Source organism: Chelonia mydas, chromosome 5, assembly GCF_015237465.2.
Source record: "Chelonia mydas isolate rCheMyd1 chromosome 5, rCheMyd1.pri.v2, whole genome shotgun sequence".
Classification (NCBI taxonomy): domain Eukaryota; kingdom Metazoa; phylum Chordata; order Testudines; family Cheloniidae; genus Chelonia; species Chelonia mydas.
In genome coordinates, this window is record NC_051245.2 from 67,815,343 (window position 1) to 67,833,524 (window position 18,182).

At 41.5% G+C, this 18,182-nt stretch overlaps 1 protein-coding gene across 7 annotated transcripts in view; it reads right to left on the minus strand.

Annotated features, from left to right (window-relative positions):
* The window catches only part of PJA2 (praja ring finger ubiquitin ligase 2), a 97,205-nt gene that overhangs the window by 19,884 nt on the left and 59,139 nt on the right, over nucleotides 1-18,182 (minus strand). For 6 of the 7 annotated variants that reach the window (XM_037901527.2, XM_007055424.4, XM_027817827.3 and 3 more), the window contains 3 exons: nucleotides 14,510-14,695; nucleotides 5,251-5,436; nucleotides 3,028-3,139 (listed from right to left, as the gene is read on the minus strand). In XM_037901527.2, the coding sequence (XP_037757455.1) occupies nucleotides 3,028-3,139; nucleotides 5,251-5,436; nucleotides 14,510-14,695 (484 nt within the window). The remainder of the gene's footprint in view (nucleotides 1-3,027; nucleotides 3,140-5,250; nucleotides 5,437-14,509; nucleotides 14,696-18,182) is intronic. The other variant, XM_037901531.1, reaches the window with a different exon arrangement.

Below are 18,182 nucleotides of genomic sequence, written 5' to 3' on the forward strand. Positions count from 1 at the left end.
CCGGTATCAAGTGGAGTGCCCCAGGGGTCAGTCCTGGGGCTGGTTTTGTTCAATATCTTCATAAATGATCTGGAGGATGGTGTGGATTGCACCCTCAGCAAGTTTGCAGATGACACTAAACTGGGAGGAGTGGTAGATACGCTGGATGGTAGGGATAGGATACAGAGGGACCTAGACAAATTGGAGGATTGGGCCAAAAGAAATCTGATGAGGTTCAACAAGGACAAGTGCAGAGTCCTGCACTTAGGACGGAAGAATTCAATGCACCGCTACAGACTAGGGACCGAATGGCTCAGCAGCAGGTCTGCAGAAAAGGACGTAGGGGTTACAGTGGACGAGAAGCTGGATATGAGTCAACAGTGTGCCCTTGTTGCCAAGAAGGCCAATGGCATTTTGGGATGTATAAGTACGGGCATTGCCAGCAGACTGAGGGACGTGATCGTTCCCCTCTATTTGACATTGGTGAGGCCTCATCTGGAGTACTGTGTCCAGTTTTGGGCCCCACACTACAAGAAGGATGTGGAAAAATTGTCCAGCGGAGGACAACAAAAATGATTAGGGGACTGGAACACGTGTGTTATGAGGAGAGGCTGAGGGAACTGTGGATGTTTAGTCTACGGAAGAGAAGAATGAGGGGGGATTTGATAGCTGCTTTCAACTACCTGAAAGGGGGTTCCAAAGAGGATGGCTCTAGACTGTTCTCAGTGGTAGCAGATGACAGAACAAGGAGTAATGGTCTCAAGTTTCAGTGGGGGAGATTTAGGTTGGATATTAGGAAAAACTTTTTCACTACGAGGGTGGTGAAACACTGGAATGCGTTACCTAGGGAGGTGGTGGAATCTCCTTCCTTAGAAGTTTTTAAGGTCAGGCTTGACAAAGCCCTGGCTGGGATGATTTAGTCGGGGATCGGTCCTGCTTTGAGCAGGGGGTTGGACTAGATGACCTCCTGAGGTCCTTTCCAACCCTGATATTCTATGATTCTATGATAACTTCATCTAGATAACATTTCCCTATGGGACCTAGGGGAACATATGGGATTAAACCAAAAGCTTTACTAAATCAAGATATCTCATATCTACTTGCTTCACCCCCATCCACTAGGCCAGTAAACATGTCAAAGAAAGTAATTAGGTTTGTCTGGCTTTATTTGTTCTTGACAAATCCATATTGGCCATTACTTATCACTCAGTTATCCTCTAGATGCTTACAAATGGATTGTTTAATACTTTGTTGCAGTATCTTTCCAGATATTGAAGTTTCCCTTTATAAAAGACATGTACTATACGCCCCTTCCAATCCTCCTGCACATCACCCATCCTCAGTGAGTTCTCAAAGATAACTGCTAATGGTTCAAAGATTGCTTTAGTACCCTACCATGAATTTTGTAAGGCCCTGCTGACTTTAATACATCTAAGTTATCTGAATATTCTTCAACCAGTACTTTCTCGATTCTGACTTGTATTCCTTCCTAGTCTTTGTTAATATTAATTGTGTTAAACATCTGGTCACCATTCACCCCTTTTTAATTGCAGACTGAGGTAACACGGGCATTAAACACTTCAGTCTTCTTGGTGCCATCTAGTATTAGTTCTCCTTCCCTGCTAAGTAGCAGACCTACACTTTCCTGTGTCTTTCTTTGCTCCCAAGGTATTTATAGAACCTCTTCTTACTGTCTCATGACACTTGCTAGGTGTAACTCATTTTGTGCCTTAGCCTTTGTGATTTTGTCCCTACATGCTTGTGGTATTCATTTATATTCATCCTTAGCAATCTGGCTATGATTCCACCTTTTGTAGGATTCCTTTTTGATTTTCAGGTCAGTAAAGATCTCATGATGGAGCTATACTGGCCTCTTACTATTCTTCTTCTTATCTTTCCTTTGAATCAGGACAGTTTGCTGTTGTGCCTTCGTAGCAGAGCAATGACTCACCAGCGCGGCACATCCTGCTGGTTGTCCTGGGAATTAGCTCTTTTCCAGCCTTGGAGCACCCTCTGCCAACCGGTGGCTCACCTGCCTCAGGCCCCTGTGTCCCTCCCGGACGCCAGTGCCCCTTTAACTTGGGTTCTGCCCCAGCTGTACCCTCACACTCTGGGTCTCTCCTCCCAGGGGAATCCCCAACCCTCTAAGACCATCTTGCCTCCGTGGCTTCTGCCAGTCGTCATCTAGCCCCCTCTCACTGGGGCAAACTGCAGTCTGTAATGGCCACTCCTCATCATCGGTAAGGGGGTTGGACCAGCTGCCTCTGCCTATCCCCGGGCTACACCTCTTTAGCCCCAGTACCTGCCTTGGGCCCCTAACAAGGTCAGACTGGAGCTCCCCAGCTCCTCTTGTCTTTCCCCAGCCCTGCTCTGCTTCAGGTACCCTTTTCTCCCAGGCAGCTAGGTCCTTCAGCTCCTGACTGACAGCCCTTTTATAAGTCCGCTGTGGCCTGATAGGGCATAGCCCCAGCTGTGGCTGCTTCCCCAGTCACCCTAGCCTTTTTCCACTGGAGCAGGTTAACTGCCCCTCTACAGCCTTAAATACTGTTTGAGAAACTGCCAGCTCCTGTGAACTCCTTTTTCCCTTAGATTTTTTTTCCCAATGGAACCTTACCCACTAATTCTCTGATTTTCTTCAAGTATTCTTTTTTGAAGTCCATTGGCCTTATTCTGCTGCTCTCCATCCTTCCTTTCCATTGGATCATGAAATCTGTCATTTCATGATTACTTTCACCTAAGTGACTGATGCACTAGGAAATGATAACACACTAGCAAGTGCATCTAGCTCAGTGTTTCATACTTGTTTAGATCAGCAGAGCTTACAAGTATAAAAAGTAGTAAAAATGTGTGTCATTAAAAAGTGAGCGGATATGAATTAATACACACAGGGACCATATATGTGGAACACACTGGTGCATTACTACTCAAAACAAAACGAAAATTATCATCTTTAGGCTCCTTTAAGCTAGTCTGGTGACATGGTTTTAAGTCATTTTAATGTGTTCCGTTTTTATTTTTACACAGAAGTCAGAAATCGTATTTCAATACCTCCATGGCCTGTGCCAAACGCTCCTCCAGTGCCATATATGTGAGAAACTGAGGATCCACATAAGAAATGGCTTGAGCAACTCCTAGGCCATCACCAAATTCATCAAGTAGTCTGAAAACACCAAAAATGCAATATTAGGAAACAGAGCCTCCATTTTAAGTGCAGCTTTAACAATATTCAATTGAAAAATTACTTGATCTGTCAGACAAAAACCAGGCAAATCCTAATGAGAGAGACAAGGTGTGTGAGCTAATATCTTTTTACTAAACCAAAGATATTGGTTCAATAAAAAAAATATTGTCTCACCTTCTTTGTCTCTCTAATATCTGGGACTGACACAGCTACAACTATACTGCATACAAATCCTAAGGAGTGCATAAAAGCTGGGTTTCTATATGTCAATTAGAGGATGTTTGTGAATCAGTCAGGAGTGTACCCATTTGAAAATTTTGTGCTTCATGTCTCTGCACACAGATGTTCAGATAGACTAAACACTGTGTGTCTATACTTTTTCAAAAACATTTACATCTATTTTAAGTAAAGTTGTACACTCTGCAATGGAACAAACCCATATAAGGCTTCTGACACAATTTCTGACCTTATATCTGATGCTTTTCTATATTATGCGCATGAAAAATAAAAGCAATTTATTTTAGAGCTACTTTTTATAAATTCATCAGTATAATTTAGTGACAACGCTTTGATATGAGCAGATATTGCAAGATGCAGGTATCAGCATTTGCTAGGTATAAGGGATATGCTTTCTGTTTTCTTATCAACCCTAAAAGATATTACCAATTTTTGTTTTCCAAAAAATTGAAACAAGACTTCGGGTTGTGCCTTTTAGGTCTTCATGATGCTAAGCCACACTCTGAAAGCTCTTGCTCCTCTCCCAACAAAAAAGTTTATTTCCTGCTTATTTTTCTACATTAGGAACTTAGGTCCTGTCTAGCCTGGAAGAGACTCTGATGTCACCACAACAATAAAAGTGAAAGGTGAACTATTGTAAAGGTAGGATTTGTAATTAGGCTGCTTAAAACTGTTTTTGGTCATACTTTTGAACTTAAACACCTAAAAATTTTGAATGTAGACTATTTTAAAAATTCAACATCCCACCTTTTCAATTAAGGGCTGAAAGTTAACACTGTACTTGGAAAACCAGGCTTGATATTCCTAAGGTTAAAAAAAAAATGAAATGAAAACCATTGGTTCTTATAAAGCCTTTCTCTCCTAGATTAAACAGCTCTTTGGCACCCTCTGTTTTCTCCCCATAAAGCTACTAATACACAGTCATCAAGTCACCTGTTACTCTCCTTTTCGATAAACTAAACAGATTGAACTCCTTAAGTCTCTCATTCTAAGGCATTTTCTCCAACCCTCAAATTATTTTTGAGGCTCTTTTCTGCACTCTCTAATTTTTCAACTTTCTTTTTAAAATGTGGATACCAGACTGTATGCAATATTCTAGTAATGGTCTTATGAATGGCATATGGAGGCAAAGTCATCTCCCTACTCCTATTGTAATTATCTTGGTATTTTGCAATATTTCTAAGTAATCTTAATACTGAAATGGAAAGAAACATGTAAAAATAATTTCTATGTACATAGCACTGAAAAGAGAAATAAGACAAGGTTTATAATGCTGATCTAAATCCCTATAATTGCAGAGGAGTAACTACAAAATAAAAACCTTTACCAAGATCATATATACTTCACCATTCAATTAGATGAATATTCTTATGTAATCAAAAATGTGTATAACAACATTTATATAGGGGCACTTATCAACCTGGAAATGAATCCAAAATTACATCCACAGGATCTCCAATTTGAAATAACTACGTGGTACATCAGAACTATCTTAAAATTTGAACCTGAACAATATGACACGTCTTCCAGGCTAGACAGGACCTAAGTTCCTAATGTAGAAAAATAAGCAGGAAATAAACTTTTTTGTTGGGAGAGGAGCAAGAGCTTTCAGAGTGTGGCTTAGCATCATGAAGACCTAAAAGGCACAACCCGAAGTCTTGTTCTTCTTGTTGGAAGAAACAGCACTTATTGCAAGTTAAGCCTGAAACTCCAGTATCATCGGCTTGTTTAAGCAGTAGAACAATGCACAATTTGTGGCCTCCTAAATATAGCACGAAGTGCAAGATGACAGAAAAACTAACTACTAATATCATCTCACACAGAACCCATCACTTTTATGCACAGGTGCATACCTCCACTCCATGTCTAGGTCTTCACTCATACTGGAGTCATCCTCAAGGTTGTTGTTCCCATCCAACATGAAAAATCCTGGATGCACAAAATGGCTAACTGGATCATTTTCCTCATCACTGCTACTTTCAATTTCTTCATGGTACTGCAGCCAAGGAATCTCTCCCTCCTCCAAAGAGGTCTGTTCCCTACAAACAAATATTAGAAAAGCTGTAACTTAAACAAAATAAGTTCTAAAGTAAATGTAAATAATGGAGGATACTTCTTTTACTCTTAAGGGCTGTAAATGCAGCTTTCTCAGACTGAGGGTATGTCTTCACTACCCGCCAGATCGGTGGGCAGCAATCGATCCAGCAGGGATCGATTTATCGTGTCTGGTCCAGACGCAATAAATCGACCCCTAAGCGCTGTCCCGTCGACTCCTGTACTCCAGCACCGCGAGAGGCGCAGGCAGAGTCGATGGGGGAGTGGCAGCGGTCGACTCACTGTGGTGGAGACACCACAGTAAGTCGATCTAAATACGTCAAATTCAGCTATATTATTCATATAGCCGAAGTTGCGTAACTTAGATCGGACCCCCCCCTCAGTGTAGACCAGGGCTCAGAAGAACTAGACTCTGAATCCAATGTCATCTGCCAAGATCCTAAGACAATAGCTCCGAGAGGTATCACCTGACCCATTCACCAAATATCAGAGCTCCGTGACAGCCATAATTCTGTGGTCATGGAATTTGGCTTTTCCCCAAGATACCACAGAAATCAGCATTTTTACTGCAGAACTTGCTATGTTGCAGCCAGAATCGCATTTGTCTCACTGTCCAGCCAGGGCCCAGTTTCCTGCTGAATTTTGCTATCCATCTTTCCCTACAAGAGGGCAGTTAACTGGATTACAGTGCATTCTCTTTGAAATGTTCCATGGAACCAGCAAGCAAGGGATTGGTGACCAAGAACAGGAGTCCAGCTTGCAACAGTGGAGCCGGAAAGCCAAAACTGTAGGCTGGCCAACTGGCCTGTCTGGAGAATAGCACTAAACAGTTCCATTTCCTTTGCTACTGTTAATATAAGGCAGGCAGAAAGAGGCACTCCATTTTCTCACTGGCAGATTTGTATATGTTGTTGTATATAATAGGAATCTGGGGAAAAATCATAGGAAAATTCTTATGCTCTCAGGGAAAATCTGAAATTAATATTTTAAATTTACACTTTGATTGTTGCCCCAAGATTTGTACTTTTGTACTGGATCAACAATGGGGGAAAAAAGGGGTACTCTGATCATAACCCTTTTGGACTGATTGTGTGAAGTCTAGTCAGCATAATATACGTTTTAAACAAAAAAAAATTAAAATTGCACTGCCCAACAAAGTACATATATCCACTCATTGGTATACTGGACTGGAGTTAGGAGTCTACCTGGCTTTGCAACTGGACTTACTGCATGACCATGAGCAAACTTTTTTTTTTTATCTCTATGCCTCAGACATCCTTCACCTGGGATTAAAACCTGCCTACCCTTAGCAGGGATATTATGGAATTAATTTGGGATATTTTTAAAGTGCTTTCAGATCAAAATTGGTATAGGAGAGTGAAGTATTATTTCACACAGAATTGAATACTGAGTCATTTAAGGTACAAATACATTTTAGTTTTTTCAGCATCTAATACAGTCTGTGTGTCATGCTCACTTTTGGTTTATCTTTTAAATACATTTTCATTCCTATTTTTACAATTGTTGATGGTGTTTCTCTTCCTATATTTCAATCCATAACCTGACTGAATAAGGTGCTTATCCTTGTAGAACTGAAATCTACTTTGGTGGACATGCAAAACCTACTAGCTCTAGATATTAATATACTAGAATATCAGTATACTATAGCTATTCCATTGGCAAGTCACTTGCGAAAACAGGCAATACATTTAAATGATTCTGGAATCCAAATATTAAGTAGAAGTCAGATGGAGAGCAGAAGGAGATGGTACTCTCCCAAGCTCCATCCACTATCAACCCAAGAACTACACACTCTTGTTGCCAAAATTAGATGCTTCACATAGTAAATTGAGAAGATGACCATAAGAGGACCATCCTTCTTTCTGGCATGTTTTCATCACTAATGAAATACTTAAACTAACATTTAAATCAAGCAGCCCCAGAGTTAGCACACCAGATGAAGAAAGGATACTCAGAATTCTCAGGTTTCAGAGTAGCAGCCGTGTTAGTCTGTATCCGCAAAAAGAAAAGGAGGACTTGTGGCACCTTAGAGACGAACAAATTTATTTGAGCATAAGCTTTCGTGAGCTACAGCTTGTAGCTCACGAAAGCTTATGCTCAAATAAATTTGTTCGTCTCTGAGGTGCCACAAAGTACTCCTTTTCTTTTTTCAGAATTCTCAGTGCTATTGTTTCAGGCTGCCTAGAGACCTAGGGAGGCAAAACTGCATGGGTTACACTCATTTTCAAGATTAAGTCTCTAGCCTTTAGAGTGGAGAAGCTAAACTTTTTTTTAAATTAAAGCTTAGATTCTGGAAATCAAGATGGGGCCACTAGAGGAAAAGTAGCAGCTCCAACTGCTAGAAGCAAGCCCAATTAACAGCTGGCACACATCTCATCATAGTTTGGCACAAAGTAAAAGGAAAAGCATTGGATTTAGCATCTGCTCACCCTCATTTTTTGCCACAAGCAAATAGCTACTTGAGCTAACAGGTGCCAATTACAGGTCTCCTGATACTGTTTTATCTGCTACAAGATGGCTAAACATTGCATTTTAAGTTCTGGAGTGACTGCACCTTGAACATCATACTGACTCCTGATTTTTTTATTCGAAAGATAGTGACAATTTGGAGGAAGTTCAGAGAAAAATCAACATGAGTGATCAGGAATTATTTAATTAGGATAGTACACAGGGATATAGCCAAGACTAAAGAGGTGAAATCAACAAAGCAAATTTTAGGCTGAATCTCAGGAAAAGCTTTTTTACATTAAAATTTAAACTGTGCAATAATCTCACAAGATAAGTGGTGGAAACCCTGCAACTTGGGACAACAGGTACTAGGCTGAACAATACATAACTAGTACACATAATATTGGGTACAATGTGGCGTTGAGAGGGAGAGCAGGAGATGCACAACAGGTGGAGTTACAGAAGAAGCTAATAAGAGTTAACATTTGCCAATTGTTACCACAGAGCTATCCCTAATGGCCTCTAAGGCCTTGCTTAGAGAAGAGAAATAAGTACCTTCTTAAACCAAGTTAGTTCAACTGAAAACTCCATGTAACATGAATATACACACTCCTTCAGCTTGATTTTAGCAGGCTGAATTATAGGTGAAGTTGAGTTAAAAGGTGTAAAACTGTGTCTACACTGGTGTTAAATGAGTTTTTCAATAAATTTGAACTAGCTCAATTGAAAGAAGCTTCGTTTAGTTTAAGCTTTTTCTTAGTTCAGAGAACACCTAAACTCTTGCTCACTTTTTTAAAAGAATTGTAAGTTTTCAATTAATTTTTCACTGAAAGGGACACCAGGATTAAATTTGATAAATTACTGAGTCCCTAACTGAGAATAAAGTTGAATTAATATATTGACATCACCCATGTTACTGTTTTTTCAGGTAAGATAGTCTTTAATAGCATTTAAAGAAATTTAATTAAAAAGTTAGTGTTTGACTCTAGACTGCTCACTTTGCCAGTCAGTGAGGGTCAAGGTCTGTAATTGCCATTAATGGGCATTTTAAGGTGCTGCTGTAATGGAAAATTGAGGTTATGGGCCTCACAGAGTCCCCATCCCCAGAAATCAGAAATAACCCTGATTCCTTGCAAGAACATAGAAGGAGCCTGTCTATCTGCAGCAGAGGACAGACAGCAGAAGACAACTCAACTGCTGCAATTGTTATGCCTCTCCTGGAATCTCGGCAACTATCAGAGGTTGAATAGGACTCAGTATGCTACATTATTGGGGTAGGGGCAGGAAGATACTCCAATATTGCCATGATGGGCTCAATACAAGTACCTGAAAAGGAGAGAACAGGCACCAACAAAACCCCTGAGATGTCACCTGCCTATAGTCCCCTTCCCCACACTGGGCACTAACTCCTCTCATATACTACAGAGATGACGGCAGTATAAGAACTTATAAAGAAATGAACAAGTTTCAGCATGTGGAAAGGGCTAGCTCTGCCCAGGATAATCATCCGTGATCTGATTTTCTCCATTCCCTCCCTCTTATTGCACTCAGGGTTATCCTGACTTCTCACTGCAATCTAGTGGTCCCTTTCAACTGTAGAAGGCAGAGTGAGATAAAATAGCTTCTCCAACCTCAGTTATACTCCCTCTCAAAAAGGTGGTGATGCTAAATCCATGTCTGACAGAAGCAGGGATAGGCAAGGAATGCTGGGTAAATACAGCCTATAGCTTTGCTCACCACACACTACACTTCAAACAGGCTGCCCCACTGCAGTGAAAACTGGGGTAACCATGTTTGTAGCAGAAGAGAGAGAGCAGTTCAAGTTCAAATTCATGTATCTGGTAGGCTGCAGCTCTCCATAATCTTGCAGAGGCTATAACATTCTGACAGAGTGGTTAGTTCCCAGTGAGATGTCTGGCAAGAGCAGGGGTTCTCAAACTGGGGGTAGGGACCCTCAGGGGGTCGTGAGCTGCCAGCCTCCACCCCCAAACCCCGCTTTGCCTCCAGCATTTATAATGGTGTTAAATATATTAAAAAGTGTTTTTAATTTATTAGGGGGGGTCGCACTCAGAGGCTTGCTGTGTGAAAGGGGTCACCAGTACAAAAGTTTGAGAACCACTGGGCAAGAGGGAAGAGGGCAGAAGAGAAATATTGCTGCAGGTGCCCCCTCCCTTTTCCCCTCATTACTCAGTATATTTTGCGTACACTGTCTCCCAGCAATACAGGGTTTCAAGTATTTGGGAGTGTAAACCTGCCCTCTGCTGTCCTTCAATTGCTGCTCACAGACCTATATGGACTTCCCCTACAGGGGCAGCAGGTGTGCTTTCTCCCGCTGCAATTAGGTGATTTTAGGGGCCCTTCAATCCCATGGTTTGCCCCCCCCCCTTTTTTTAAATAAAGTGGCAGCCACACTGGCCCTGACCCACTTTTTTGTGTGTGCTGCAGATCAGGGAATTATTGAGGGTAACTGCCCTGTAAAGACTGTACTGTATACTGTCCTTAGAAAATATGATTTTCACTTCTGACACACTGCAAGAGTCTCATCTTCTTGGCTATGTAATGCAGAACTGCGTGATTTCTGAAGAGAATGCAAACATATCTTTTTCAATTGTTTTATGGTTCAGACAGAAAGGATAAAAGCCCTTATGTCTATATTTTTATTCCAATTTAGAAAAAAATCCAACATATGAAGAGGATGAATCACACTAAATCTCAGCAGTTGTTTGCAACAGGTTACTACCACTGCTCCGATACTAGTTAAGCAACACTTTTATTCATTCACCAAGCGTGAAGGCAAAGGCCTTGAAGAGACCACCACTAACAGTAGGACTATGGGTATTGTGTGGCTGTTGTACGCAACACTGTTGACCAACATGACAAGCCACAGACACTGCTTTGACGAAAAGCAAAATTCAGGTGGTAAATTTGCCATGCCAGAGTGCTTGCACTGTGCTGGCCACAAGCCATCTTTTGCAACACAGCAATGGAACTCTAGTGCTTGTCAGAAAGGAAAGCTATTTTTAAAAGATTGGGTATATTCAGATGATTCTTCTATTTCATATAGCAAATACAGAAAAAATGTACCACCCAAGGGAATACACGATCATAATTCAATCAGTCTGTTGATGCCACTGACCTCAAGACTGCAATTTGAATGGCTTGAATGACAGAAAAAAACCCCAGAGAAAGCCTTGTGCAGCTTTTTGGTCAACAAGGTAATTGAATGCACACTACAGTGAATGTCCTAGGTAAAATTACCTAGTTTTTCTTTAATCCATTTCCTTCTGCATTTCATAGTGAATGACCTTTCTAGCACTGCCTTGAATGCTTACTGATCTTCCAGTTATGACAACCCAAAGAAAGCCTATGGCACATTGGGAAGACAACATTCTATATTTTTGGCCAGACTTTGTAAGTTAAAAGAAAAGAAAAAGAACAGTAAATGCTCAAATTTTGTTTTGGTTTTTGATCCAGATTTAACATATTTTAGACAAATACACAAGAAATGCCCTGCCCTGCATAGAACATAAAAGATAGTTTCGTTGTCATTCATGAGATATTTGTGTTTTTATCAAAAAAACTTTTTCTCTCCCTGCCCAGGCCACCAATAACCCCAAAGAGAAAAATCACAGCTTTATTTAAGAGATTGTATATTATAGACTCCTCCTTAAGCTAAATATCCACCCTAGCGTACACTTCCCTTGCAACTTTCAAATCTCACACACTTTCAACACCTTTAGTTCTTGATTCATAGAATAACAGAATATTTGGGTTGGAAGAGACCTCGGGAGGTCATCTAGTCTAATCCCCTGCTCAAAGCAGGACCAACACCAACTAAATCATCGCAGCCAAGGCTTTGTCAAGCCTAGGTAACCCATTCCAGTGCTTCACCACCCTCCTAGTGAAATAGTGTTTACTAATATCCAACCTAGACCTCCCCCACTGCAACTTGAGACCATTGCTTCTTTTTCTGCCATCTGCCACCACTGAGAACAGCCGAGCTCCATCCTCTTTGGAACCCTCCTTCAGGTAGTTGAAGGCTGCTATCAAATCCCCCCTCACTCTTCTCTTCTGAAGACTAAATAACCCCTCAGTCTCTCCTCATAAATCATGTGCCCCATCCCCCTAATCATTTTCGTTGCCCTCCCCTGGGCTCTCTCCAATTTGGCCACACCCCTTCTGTAGTCGGAGGACCAAACTGGAAGCAATACTCCAGGTGTGGCCTCACCGTGCCAAACAGAGGGGAATAATCACTTCCCTCAATCGGCTGGCAATGATCCTACTGATACAGCTCAAAATGCCATTGGCCTTCTTGGTAACAAGAGCCCACTGCTGATTCATATCCAGCTTCTCATCCACTGTAATCCCCAGGTCCTTTTCTGCAGAACTGCTGCTTAGCCTGTCTGTCCCCAGCCTGTAGCGGTGCATGGGATTCTTTCTTCCTAAGTGCAGAACTCTGCACTTGTCCTTGCTGAACCTCATCAGATTTCTTTTGGCCCAATCCTCCAATTTGTCTAGATCACTCTTGACCCTATCCCTGCCCTCCAGCATATCTACCTCTCCCCACATCTTAGTGTCATCTGCAAACTTGCTGAGGATGCAATTAATCCCATCATCCAGATTAGTGATAAAGATGTTGAACAAAACTGGCCCCAGGACCAACCCTGGGGTACTCCGCTTGATACCAGCTGCCAACTAGACACCGAACGGTTGACCACTACCCGTTGAGCCCGACAATCTAGCCAGCTTTCTACCCACTTTATAGTCCATTCATCCAATCCATACTTCTTTAACTTGCTGGCAAGAATACTGTGGTAGACCGTATCAAACACTTTGCTAAAGTCAAGATATATCACATCCAATTAATAGAAAACATCCTATAACACCATTAGGGGATGAAAATAAAATAACTAAGTAGAATTAAAGTGGACATATGTTCCTAATCTGATACAGTATCTCTGCTATTTACTTCCTCTTTCTGGATTTAGAGCCAATATTTATTAGTACCAAATATCCCTACATCTCACTCTGGTCTAATCTCTCCAAATTGCCTCACAGAGTGTTACTCTGTTTAAGTTTTACAATTTATTTTTTGTCAATAAATTTGATCAGAGTTGAATTTACACCAGAAAAAACACTCAAAGACTAATTAATAGGCAAATTCCTGCACAGCAACCTGGACACAGAGCCATACAAGGAATCTACCACAGGAACAAAACAGACCCCTGTGAAGTCTGAAGACTTCTCCAGATAAATGAAATTTCTAGAATACAATAACCATTGTGACCAAAACAGCTCTGCAGATCAGTTTGAGAAGTGGTGATTCAGAAAATTATTCACCACACTATTATTGTCACTAATATAGCAGCACTATATAAGCTGTACCAATTATTTTAAAAAAAGTATAAAGATCAACATTTTCAAACATCAGTGCCTATATTTGGTCACCTATACGCATATTTAGACATCTAAATCATCTAAATTATTATTTTTTGAAGTGTTGAACACTTGCAACCCTCAAAGTCTGTGAAATCAGGCCATTTTGATTTAGATGCCTACGAACAGATATAAGTAACCAAATTTAGGCACTCATTCAAAATTCTTGACATATAATATTATTTAACAGGGTAAAAAGAGTAATGGAAAGCTGCATACTTTCACCCAAAAATATACACTGAATAACCTTTCAAATGTGTAATCTCCCAGGGCGAGTAATTTGACAGGTGAATAAAATGTCAGGTTCTCCCACCATCAATATTGCAAAGGCAGGAAAGATCTTGTGTCTGGACTGGTAAGTTTTTAACAGTATTTTTGCAAGGCTGTGCTAATTCATTACACCTGAAATTTATGAAGGCCAGAACAGAGATAGCCTAGTGGTAGTGATTTCCCAAGACAAGCAGGATCTGAGAGTGCAGAAGAGCAGAAAAACTGGGAGTGACTACTGTTGCTCAAGGAAGAACTCTCTAGTCAATTAAGAAACAATACGGACTGGCTCAGAGGAGAGTTCTCAGCTGGAAGCCTCCACAGTTTGCTTTGAAGAACAAAGTTGCTATGGTCAATGACACATATGACTGAATAGACAAAGAACTGATGATGGCAAATTCCATGACCAGAGGAAGAAGAGCAACCAGGTAAAGAGAAGAATCAGACAGAAAAACATGGAAGTAGATTTATAGGAGAAGGTATCTGAAAAGTTAATATAAAAAGTAAATATATGTGAAGAAGAAGAGTGTTTATTACAACGAATTTGGACAAAGATAATACAGAATCCACTCTGACTGTTTTAGTCTAGTAAGTCTCTTTTGTTGCTTGTGCAATCATCAGTATTTCTCAATAGCATTACAGTATTACTACAGCTATCATTCAGAAGTCAAGAATTACCAACAGTAGGTCTGTATGAAACATCAGAGTTATTTCCTGTTCTAAATGTAGGCAAATACTGCATTCTTTCTGATGCAACCGAGGTAATTGATGGTAAATTAAGATTTATTAAAAATGGCAATAATTAAATATACTTTTGAGTACACATCGTATTATTAATTCTCACTTATTAGTAGAAATCACTTTCTGAAATACAAAAAAACATACCCGCCTTGGAAACAGAAGTCTGTGTTTTCCTCTTCTAGGCCACTGCTGTTGCTCTGCACTTCAGGTTCACGTTCCTCCCTGCCTGGTAAAGTCTCCCAGCTTTCATCACTGGAGGATTGGTCTTTTTCTGTAGCAGCAAAATAGGAGGGCAAACATGCAGACCACTCCCCATCACTGCATTCAGAACTGCAATTTGAGACAAGCCAATGTTGTGTTTAAAGTATTGACAGGTTCATAAATAAATAAATTTAAAAAAGCCAAAGTTAAAATTCATTATTAGCTATTTCATGAAAAGGGTAGAGAACTGTTTCTAAATAGAAACAATATTTCTGAAATACATTAATTTTGTACCATTCATGTATCTTACCATTATGAATAAAAGCTGTTGTTTCTTTATAAAGAGGAGGGTTTATCTTCTTATAACTATGATTTTTAAAAATCATGTCCATATTATTTGGCACAATTTTTCATTTTTCCCTCCTCCATCCATGGTTGCAGAGTCCATGAAATACCTTCAAAATATTCACTCCAGATACTATATAAGAACCCTTTCTCTTGCTGCCCTGGGAAAAGAAAAGGATGGCAAGACCCTTGAGAGGAGCCAGGAGGATACAAGTGTGTGGCAATGGCCTCATTCCCATGGCATGTTGCAATGACCTCATTCCCATGACTTCACACCCGGACATTGATCCTCCACTTCTAAACATTACTTGGTACTTTAAAAAAAAAAAATCTCTTTATATGTGAATTTGACATCTAAATTGAAGGAACAGGAGAAAAAAACTGATTAACTACTGAAACAGGGGTGGGCTAACTATGGCCCGGGGGCTGCATTAGGCCCTCCAGACGTTTTAATTTGGCCCTCAAGTTTCCGCTGGGAAGCAGGGTCTGGCGCTTGCCCCACTCTGGCACTCCAGCCAGGGAGCAGGGTGGGGGCTTGCCCCACTCCACGCAGCTCCCAGAAGCAGCAGCATGTCCCCACTCTGGCTCCTACATGTAGGGGCAATCAGGGGCTGCCCCTGCCCCAAGTGCTGCCCCACAGCTCCCATTAGCCAGGAACTACAGCCAACGGGAGCTGCAGGGGTGGTGCTTGCAGATAGGGCAGCGTGGAGAGCCGCCTGGCTGCACCTCTGCATAGGAGCCGGAGGAGGGACATGCCACTGTTTCTGGGAGCTGCTTGAGTTAAGCGCCACCCAGAGCCTGCACCCCTGACCTCCTCCTGTGCCCCAACCCCCTGCCCCAGCCCTGATCCCCCTCCTGCCCTCTGAACCACTCAATCCCAGCCCAGAGCACCCTCCTTTACCCCAAACCCCTCATCCCCAACCCAGAGCTTGCAGCCCCAGCCAGAGTCTTCCTCCCCCCCCCCACCAACCCTCTGCCCCAGACCGGAGCCCCCTCCCGCACCCTGATCTCCTCATTTCTGGCCCCACCCCAGAGCCCACATCCCCAGCCGGAGCACTCACCCCCTACCGCACCCCAACCCCCAATTTTGTGAGCATTTGTGGCCTGCCATACAATGTCCATACCCAGATGTTGACCTCGGGCCAAAAAGTTTGCCCACCCCAGTCTAAAAGAACCAATGGCAGAGATGTTTTTCCTAAGAAAAGGGTAAAGATTGAGGAAGTGTAACTTTCACCCACAACATAGTGCAGTAAAGGAGCACAGTAGATGATATCTGACTGGATGTTACTCTCATGGCTTATAATAGCATTAACATTGTAGAGGCATTTGCTGAATCTCCAGAAGCAGTCTACATAACTTGTCAAACAGCACCTTCTGTAAAGCAATTTGCATAGCTCTTGGATCTTTTGCCCCCAGGGACAGAGAACACCTGCTTAGATCAAAGCAGAGATAATGGAGTATGTCATTCAATAAAAAGTTACAGAAAACTATAATGAGTAGGGAAGCAGAGAGTCTGTAATCTGATGGAGAAAATCTCTTTTTATTTAAGACACAAGCAGTCCTGCAGATCAGGACAGCTGCAGATCAGGATTTAATCTGGTAGTCATTATGAAGTTGACATTTGAAATTTTACCTTCTTCCTACCTTCAAACTTATTTGGGGAAATGGAGAAAGTTTCCTTCTAATAGTACATACCCATGCTGACAGAATTTGCTGAAGAACATGTTTAACCAAATAGCACAGTACACTGGAAGCTACACATGATAAATGCAAGCTGAGGGAAAGATGTTGCAGGATCTGTACGTTTATTTATCCCCGCTTCCCCACCAAAAGAGACATCCACAGTTTTATACTGGCTCTGGTCATGCATGCTGAAACTACAATGGTAAATAAAAGCTATCTAGTAAGTGTCCAGTAAAGTTAGATGTCCCTCAGGAGCAGTCCCATAAATACATCTAACTGTCCATCTGATCTATGAATAGTTATTCCCCAAAGGAAATAGTTCCATAAAGCTGGAATGTCAATTCAAGCTGTCTTCAAGAGTCACCAGTAAAACAGCAGTTAGAAGTTCAACAATATCCCATTTGAAAAAGAAATCTGAGAAGTCCATGAGAGAATGCTGTAAAGACAAGTTACATTAAAAATGAATAGATCAAGTTACCACGAGTGAAATCAACTAATTATTGCTTCCACAGTCAGTCATCTATATTCATCTTTTCACTGCATAATATAAATTATTTTCCCTTTGTGTGTCAGTAGCATATAGCCAAACCAATAGCACTGGTATTCCAAGGTTTAATAGTGACAAGGTTAAAGCCCCATCTACAGAACATAATGGAACAGTGTTTTCACCATGGTTAAGGACAACCTGATCCTGACTCTCTCAGGAATCAGGCCTGTAGCACAGCTAATCTCCAAACTGCCCCAACAGTACAGCTGGCCTGCAGCAGCAGGCTGCCTGATTTGTCCTTGCCATCTGACTGGCTGAAGGGGCCAGCAGGCTGGCTCTTAAGTCAGCAGCAGCTGCAGGCTGGCTACTCAACACCCACCATAATGCCTGCTCCTGTGTTACCTTGTTCCTGCTACTCCTGCCAGACTCCCACCTCTGCCTCTGTCCTACTCTGCCCTTCCTTGCCTCTTACCCTGCTCACTCCAGTTTCTGACCTCCAGCTTGACCATGGATCTTTGACTAATGACTACTGTCTCCAGCTTGCCCCTCAGCTCTGGTATCCAGTTCCTAGCCTCCGGTTTAACCCTTGGCTTTAACTTTTACTACTGATTCTGGCTTGATCCTTCACTCTAGCTTCTCAATACTGATTCTTGCTCTGACCCTAGTCCTTAGTTTCTAAGGACCATTCTGACCACAAGGCCTGATGCCTGCCCCGATACCTAGGTTAAACCACCGTCAGCTGTAACAGCTTACACACACTTTTACTTCTAGTATGTGTGAGTTCTCCATCACAAAGGATTTTGAGTTATTTTTGAACTGTTTGCTTTACAGGGATTTACTGTGTGCTTTTCTAGGATAACTCTGCTCTTCTACCCATTCAGCCATGTGAAAGATTCTGGCATGATTTCTTATAATAATATCCAGAGTCCAAATCCAAAGATTAAGGGCAAACATCTGAGACCTAGCTAAGTTAGGGCACCAAAAAGGTCACACCATTAAAAATAAAAAAAATTCATAGTAGTATCTCCCTGTATGGAGAAATCCACTTGGGACAAAAGCTGACTTACGGTGGTAGAAGCCCACTGTTTTAATGGGGGAAAT